This window comes from Lepus europaeus, chromosome 17 (genome assembly GCF_033115175.1).
Source record: "Lepus europaeus isolate LE1 chromosome 17, mLepTim1.pri, whole genome shotgun sequence".
Classification (NCBI taxonomy): Eukaryota; Metazoa; Chordata; class Mammalia; order Lagomorpha; family Leporidae; genus Lepus; species Lepus europaeus.
Window position 1 is genome coordinate 39574207 of NC_084843.1, and position 7980 is coordinate 39582186.

Consider the following 7980-nt stretch of genomic DNA (forward strand, 5'->3'; position numbering starts at 1 on the left):
CAATTAAGGCAAGGTGTAATGGTTATATAAAATTTTGAAGATTCAGGAAGGCATGAAGAAGAAAACAAAAGCAAGGTGTAATCTTAGCCCATATAGTCTCATACTTGCTATGTGGTTGCATCTCCCTCACAGTGACTCTGAGTACAGTTGCACAGACTTTTACAGGATGTGTTTGTGGTCAGATAATTTTTTCCATCCCTGATGTGTTAGAGCTTATGGCTCTGTAATGTTTCCTGGTTTGAAGTATGAAATGTTATGTTTGTTATCATTGCCACTATAGCACTGTTCTCATTTCTTTTGCAGTCCAGAGTGGATGTCTATGGATCACACTGTCCTGCCGGAACCTCTGTGCAAAACATGTTGCACTGGAGCCAGGTACGCACCCAGGGGTGCAGCTGGGTTCACACAGAGTCAGCGTTCGAAGGGACTGTGTATTCCAGGCAGCTCCTCTCTGCAAACCCTGTTCAGGAACTGATCTGCCTTTCTTCCCCAGAGTCCTTGCTATGGCTGCCCTTGTCCTCCTCCGAGGGGATCGTGAGGCCTTCCTTGGTTCACCAGTTTCCAGTTGCCCTGGGATTCCTGTGTGTTGGGAGGGTGATCGAACACACTACTGCTCTGAGCTCCTCTCCCTCCACTGCACGCCTCAGCCAAGTACAAATGGCCGCCAGACCTGGGCCTACAGGGGTCCCTTGGGAGTGTTGAAACCAAGGGTGGCCTAAGACTGCTCTGTTTGACGTTGCTGAACAGTATTTCCTCATCCCTTGGTGGCTCAGGCCCGTGCTGAGCATTGGGTTTGCAGGAGAGCTGTTAGACTAGTCACAAGCCACACTTGCACTCTTGTTTCAGCCCGTTATTGAGCTCTTGGCCAGGATCAAAGGCTGCGGGCTGCTCTCTGGCCCAGCTGTGACCTTGTGGCTGTAGGTTCCAACCACATGGAACATGCCCACAAACGTTTCCAAAGTCCAGGCTTACTACAGAAAGCCACCTTGCCCTTTGACCTGCTCACTCTGTCTGCCATCCCTCTGTCAGTAACATCGTTGCTTCATGCAGCTGTTTCAATAGGGCTCATCCTTGGTTCTCCCTCTGTGCAGTTGGCCAGGGACTGCTGCTCTCTGGTCTGGGCTGCTTAGCTCCAAGAGGCAGCCCCAGTGCCTGCTGGGAGAGGCTTCTGCTGGGGGTGGGGAGGGCCCCATGCTGGCAGGCAAGGGCTACAGTTCAGGTGTGGAGTATGAGGATCCCTATGGTGTGAGTTTGGAGTGCCCTTAAAGGCCATTGTATTCATAGTACCTTTAGAAGTTTGCTTTTTATTTAAATAATTAGCACACACTTGTTAACCATTCCAAGACCCAGTTATTCACTGGACTGTTAAATCTAGCTCGCTTGTCTTCCTGTTTCCTTATACACACCTTGTGCACCTGTGAATTTCACAGATCCCAGAGCCAAGACTTTATTTTACCCTCTTGAGGGTAAGAGTTGGTCAGTTACTTAAAATTCTGTTTAAAATACAAGCACTTGGGCCTAGCCACAGCCTGCGAAGAATCTAGATTCCTGGGCTGTGGCCCTGGGATGTGCATTTTAATAAAGACCTCAGATGATTCTGATGTCCTCCATTGTACCCAGATGTACATTTGGTAGGGTCTTTTAAGCTTTTTATTTTTTCTAAGAGTACCGGCATCTCACATGGGCACTGGTTTAAGTCCTGGCTGCTCCACTTTCAGTCCAGCTCCCTGCTAGTGCACCTGGAAAAGCTGTGGAGGATGCCCAAGTCCTTGGGCCTCTGCACCCATGTGGGAGAACTGGATGAGGCTCCTGGCTCCTGGTTTTGTCCTGGTCCAGCCCCTGGCTGTTAAGGCCATTTGGGGAGTGAACAACTGGATAGAAGATCTCTCTCTCTCTCTCTCCTAACAACAACAACAAAGGGTGCCCACATCCCATATCTGAGTACCCTGGTTTGATTCCCAGCTCATGCTAGTGCAGACCCTAGAGAGGCAGTGGTGGCTCACGTAATTGGGTTCCTGCCCCTCACCTGGGAAACCTGCATTGAGTCCCCAGCTCCAGTCCCCACCCTTGCTGACAGGTGTAAAGTGAACCAGCTGATGACAGTTCCCTCTCTTTTCTCTCTCTTTCCCAAATTTATTTTTAAAAATAAAAAGAAACCTAGCTCCCACTCCTGATTCTGCCTTTTCACTAAGTTCCCTCAGAGGCAGGTTAATGACTCCAGTAGTTGTGTTCCTGCCACCGATGTGAGAGACTTGGGTTGATTTTCAGTTCCAGTTTCAGCCCCCTTGGCTGTTGTGGGTGTTTGCAGACTAGTGGATAAGAGTTCTGTCTATCAAATAAATAAATAAATATAAAAATAAATCTGTAAATAATACCTTTGCAGATCTGTAAGTAAATCTTAGTAAATAACTCTGACAATGCATATTTTCCTATACTTGAATTTTATTGTCTTGTTATAATAGTTTTTGAAATAGAAAACTACCCCTGGATAAGTAATTTTCTAGATCTGTCCTAATACATTGGGAAGATTTTTTTTTTGAAGATGGTACATTAGTGGTGAGAGGATAGGCAAGTGTCTTCACCACTAGGCTAAATGACCCCACCCTAAAAGGAATTGCTAAAATATCACTTTAAAACTCTCTGTCTTAGTGCTATGAGCATCTCCTTCTTATCTTACCCATATATGGTTATCACAAAAGCATTACCATAATATACATACAATTTTACTTTGTCTTTTTTTTTTTTTTAATTTTTTGACAGGCAGAGTGGACAGTGAGAGAGAGAGACAGAGAGAAAGGTCTTCCTTTTGCCGTTGGTTCACCCTCCAATGGCCGCCGTGGTTGGCGCGCTGCGGCCGGCACACCGCACTGATCCAATGGCAGGAGCCAGGTGCTTCTCCTGGTCTCCCATGGGGTGCAGGGCCCAAGCACTTGGGCCATCCTCCACTGCACTCCCTGGCCACAGCAGAGAGCTGGCCTGGAAGAGGGGCAACCGGGACAGGATCGGTGCCCCGACCGGGACTAGAACCCGGTGTGCCGGCGCCGCAAGGCGGAGGATTAGCCTAGTGAGCCGCGGCGCCGGCCTACTTTGTCTTTTTTTACTTAATATTATTTATGAAAATTATTTGTAAGTGAATTTTTATTATATTTACGACAGTGGCATACTGTGTATAATGATGTAACATAATAGATTTAACTGAATAGCTATTATTGTATTTTAGTTTATTTCCAGTGCTTTGTTGCTATAAATAATCTCCACACATCTTTCCTTTTGAGATGTCCTTTCAAATGGATAACTCAAAGTTCTGTGTGACCCTAAGCATAAAAGTGAAGTTTTTTAAAAATTTCATTTAAGTTACCCAAGTTTCATGTACTTTATAGATACAGATTTAGGAACATAGTGACACTTCCCCCCGCCCTCCCTCCTGCCCATGTCCAACCTTTAAAGGTTCAGTCTGAGGGGCAGGGGCTTGGCACAGCAGTTAGGCTGCGGATTTGGATGCCCACATCCCTATGTCAGAGTGCCTGGGTTCAGATCCTGGCTCCACTTTCCATTCCAGCTTCCTTCTGATGTACACCTTTGGAGGCAACAGGTGATGGCTCAAGTACTTGAGACTCTGCCACCCATGTGGGAGACCTGGATCGATGTCCTAGTTCCTAACTTTAGCTGGCCTAGCCCTGAGTATTGGACATTTGGGGAGTGAGTTAGTGGATGGGAGAACTGTGTGTGCATTTCCCTGCCTTTCAAATGAATAAAATTAACTAAAAATTAAATTTTTTCTGAGTTATAGGAAGCTTTTATTTGTATTAGAAACTCCTATTGCTTTATATGAATGCTAAAAATCCAATTTGACCAAGTGATAAACTTGTGTCTTTGTGTAGTAGCAGAGCAGTTTTCATTGCTGGCAGTTGGTGATAGGGACCAGATCACTAACAGTTGCTATAAATGCATATTTTATTGTTTGTTAAATATGCTACACGTATCTCTCATTGCCATTGGCAAAAGTGATCTTAAACATTTCTCCTATGGCAGTCTAATCTCACACTATATTCTTCTACATCAAACAGTAGTATTGTATGTACTTGGTAAGAAATGCAACCTCACATAAACCAAAAGCGGATCTGACAATTCTCTTGAAGTGTTTCTTTTTGTCAGCGCCACCATGTGGCCAAAGCTTGCAGTTTCCAATCGATTTTCTTTGCTTATTTTGGTTTTAATTCTTGACACATTTTTGATTTGAGGATATAGAAGAGATGTGGATTTATATTAGTTCAGATTTCACAAATAGTTGAATTTTTAAATGTTTTATGTTATTTACCTTTAAATATGCATAAATTTAAATTTGATGTACATTATTGTCTTATCTGTAGTATCCCCAGCTAGTTAGAATTGTGGTGGCATGAAGTACAATTTGGTGGCTACACTGCCAGGACTTCTCAAAAAAAACCTGTTTAACTAACTAACGAAACCATTAAAATATGAACAACTGACAGAACTGGACAGGTAGAGTGGTATATAGAAAATGTACAGTTTAAGTTTGTATTTTTTATGTGGTCATGCATCACCTAATGACTGCGATATGGTATGAGAAACACATAATTAGGCAAGTTTCTCTTTGTGTGAACCTCATAGAATGTAACTGTTGGACACACACTAAGACAGTCACAGTGTCACTAGGCTGTAGGATCGTAAGGGCCCAGTGTTGCGTATGGGATCCATCACTGACTGAAATGTTGCTATGCAATGCACAGTAAAAGTTGTTAACTCTTTGAGAAAGTCAAGGTGCAAATTCCAATGGAAGGCATCACCATAAGTTAATTTAATGGGAGATCTGTTGGTCTAGTATAATTCAAATCACATGTGTACAGCTGTTTTCTTGTATAGTAGGTACTTTTTAGTCAAACACTGGGAAATTGACTCATTTAGTAAAGGAAAACAAAACAATTATGTTTTATTTTGAAGATTTATTTTGAAAAGCTACAGAGAGAGAAGGAGAAAGACAAAGAGATCTTCTAGCTGCTGGTTCACATCCCAGATAGCTACAATGGGCAGTGCTGGGCCAGGCCGAAGCCAGGAGCCAGGAGCTTCTTCTGTGTCTCCCACGTGGGTGGGAGGGGCCCAAACACTTGAGCCATCTTCTGCTGCTTTCCCAGGCCATTAGCAAGGATCGGAAGAACAGTTAGGATGTCAGCATTGTAGGTGGCGGCTTTACCCACTGCACCACGACACCGGCCCCAATTCTATTTTATTTGAAATAATGGTTTGGAAATGACAGGTAAATCTGAATATTGGTATCAAATTGATTTCTGAGTATATAGTGAACTCCAGCAATCTGTGATTTTCTCTCAAAACTTCAGTCTCAGGTAACTTTTTCTTCCAAATTACCTTCTTTTTTAGGCTGTTAAATTACAAAAGTTTCAGGCCTTTGACTGGGGAAGCAGTGCCAAGAACTATCTTCATTATAACCAGGTATAGTTCCCAATCCTTCTATGTTGATGGGCCCTGAAAACTCACCAGGGAAACCCTGGGTTGTAGGGGTCAGGCTGGGCTTGGGTGCTGTGGGAAGTGCTTGGGAGAGTTGACTGAGGCTGAGTTGCTTTCCCCTTGATTCTGGAGTTTAGAATGACCACGCCTTGAGCCGGTGTTGTAGACTGAACCTCCTCTCTTGGTGTTTCCCTGGCGTGGAGAACGAACCATCACTATCATGCACTTTTTTCAGCCTGATCTTGAGCACAGACTTCAAAATCAGAGAGTCCTGGGTCTGTGACGCACCAGCCGTGATGGGGCTTTGGCCAGATGTCATTGCTTCAGCCTCAGCTTTTTTGCACAAATAAAATCACCATGCTTTGTGCACTGAGTCCACTAAAGAGAGACACTTTGCCCATTTTTCTCTTAATTTCTGACAATAACCCTGTGACACAGACATGGCTGTCTCTGGTTTGAAGATGGAGAAACTAAGGCTTAGAGAATTCCTGGGACTTGAACTTGAACACCTAAGGAGAAAGTAGGAGGGGTGACTCCGAAGCCCCTTCCCTGTTTTTTTGTTTTTTCCTCTTGCTTCACATCGACAGCTGGGGAGAACACCACCCTCCTCACTAGGTTTCGACACCTGTTCTCAGATCAAATGCGCTAGAGAGCGTCTTATGGGGACTGTGTTTACTGCGATTTTGGAAATCAGGTCAACATCCGCACAGCTTTCCTTGGCTCTTTTGTGTTGCAGAGTCACCCTCCCGCGTACATCGTGAAAGACATGCACGTGCCCACCGCAGTCTGGAGTGGAGGTCGGGACTGGCTGGCAGACGTCAAGGACATTAGCATCTTACTGACTCAGATCACCAATCTGGTGTACCACAAGCACTTGCCTGAATGGGAACATCTTGACTTTATCTGGGGCTTGGATGCCCCATGGCGGATGTATAATGAAATTGTCAATCTAATGAGGAAGTACCAGTGAAAGCCAGAAATGTATGATCTAGTCGGCGATGGTGTGTGAAACTGTACCATCCAGTTGGTGAAAATGTGTGATTTCTGTAAAATACCTGTCTTGCTTTCTCAGGGTGATCATGAATATAGACTGTATTTTTATATACAAGAAATTTATGACTATGAAGATGCCTAATTTTCTCATTAGAATTAGAGACCATCGCCCCTACCCAGATATTATTAGTTTAGCTGTGTCTGAATGTGAAGCTAGTGTTTCAGCCATTGTGTTTGTCTCTTTAAAGGCATGGTGAGTGTCACAGTATCACCAACTTGTGTGAAGGTGGTCGTAACCATTCTGTTTATCCTTATGACCAAAGTCCATGATGTTGCCTTTTAACTCCCACACAGGAACACACATGTTAGAATTGTTACCCTGTGATGTTTTTCGGTAAAATCATCTGGCACTGGGTTGAGCTCGGTGTAGAAAGTTCCCAGTCCTCATCCCCTGCCCTTAACAGACTCTCTTGTCTCATGGTCTTGTAGGAGAGATCCAAGTGACACTTTTTCATGTATTCATGCAATAGATGCACAAACTCAGTAATAATCCAGCTATGCCAATAATAAATGAATCTATCATGAATTTTATCAAACCTAAATTTTAAAAAACTGTTTAAACTTCTCAGGCTAAGTGAAATAATTTGTGGGTGTCCTCCAAAATGAATTGGACCAGTTAAAAAAAAAACCAATGTTTTAAATATCTTGAAGATTGACACTGAGTTGTCTAGATGAACTCTAAATTGGGTGACATGTCCTGGTTCTACATGTCTGAGAGAAGAGCCCTGTGAAGAGACTGTACCACTGTTTTCCTGGAAATTAAGGTACTCTGGGAACCAGCTGCTATAGATGATGTCTGTATGAGCCCAGAGCTCTGTGGCTGCCCAGGAGAAGTGTCCTAGTTCACTTTCATGCCAGTGAGATGTGGACATGTTTTCAGGTTAAAGCTCAGCTCAGGAATTCATTTTGCCTGTTCAGTTCTGTGTGATCATATGCCTGTATTTTTAGCACAACTATGTTGCATCCCTGTGTATGGAGGTCATTCACCTGCTTGGCTTGTGGCATTGTTTCCTTAGAAAACCTTCAGGTAGACAAAACAATGTTTGATGTATTTTTATGATACAGTGTATTAAGCTGCAATAACACTATTTGGTATTAGCTAACATATGCAAGAAGAATACTAGTACTTTGTAACATTATTAAAGCATCTTATTTAATCTTTTCAATAAAACACAGACTCATAAGCTTGAAGGGTCTTATGGATGTGTTTTCCTTCACTTTAATAGCCATCTTGTTCTTTAGGTAAGGTGTAAGCTTTTCTTTCTCATCTCTCCTTCCTCCCCATAATGCCTCACTGATTCAGTCCATGAATTTGTTCCTCTGCCGCAGGGAAGAGAGAACAGTCCCCAGCTTAAGGAAGCCAGTGGTTTGGAAATACTGGCTTTGGAGATTATCCCGTGGGATCTGTGTTAACAAGGCTCTGAGTAGTCCCACAGATTCAAG

General features: G+C 43.5%; 1 protein-coding gene across 4 annotated transcripts in view; it reads left to right on the plus strand.

Moving 5' to 3' along the window:
• The window catches only part of LIPA (lipase A, lysosomal acid type), a 154804-nt gene extending 147083 nt beyond the window's left edge, over nt 1–7721 (plus strand). For all 4 annotated transcript variants that reach the window (XM_062215362.1, XM_062215364.1, XM_062215361.1 and 1 more), the window contains 3 exons: nt 304–375; nt 5398–5469; nt 6221–7721. In XM_062215362.1, the coding sequence (XP_062071346.1) occupies nt 304–375; nt 5398–5469; nt 6221–6454 (378 nt within the window). In that variant the 3' untranslated portion in view covers nt 6455–7721. The remainder of the gene's footprint in view (nt 1–303; nt 376–5397; nt 5470–6220) is intronic.
• Nucleotides 7722–7980: the final 259 nt, after the last annotated feature.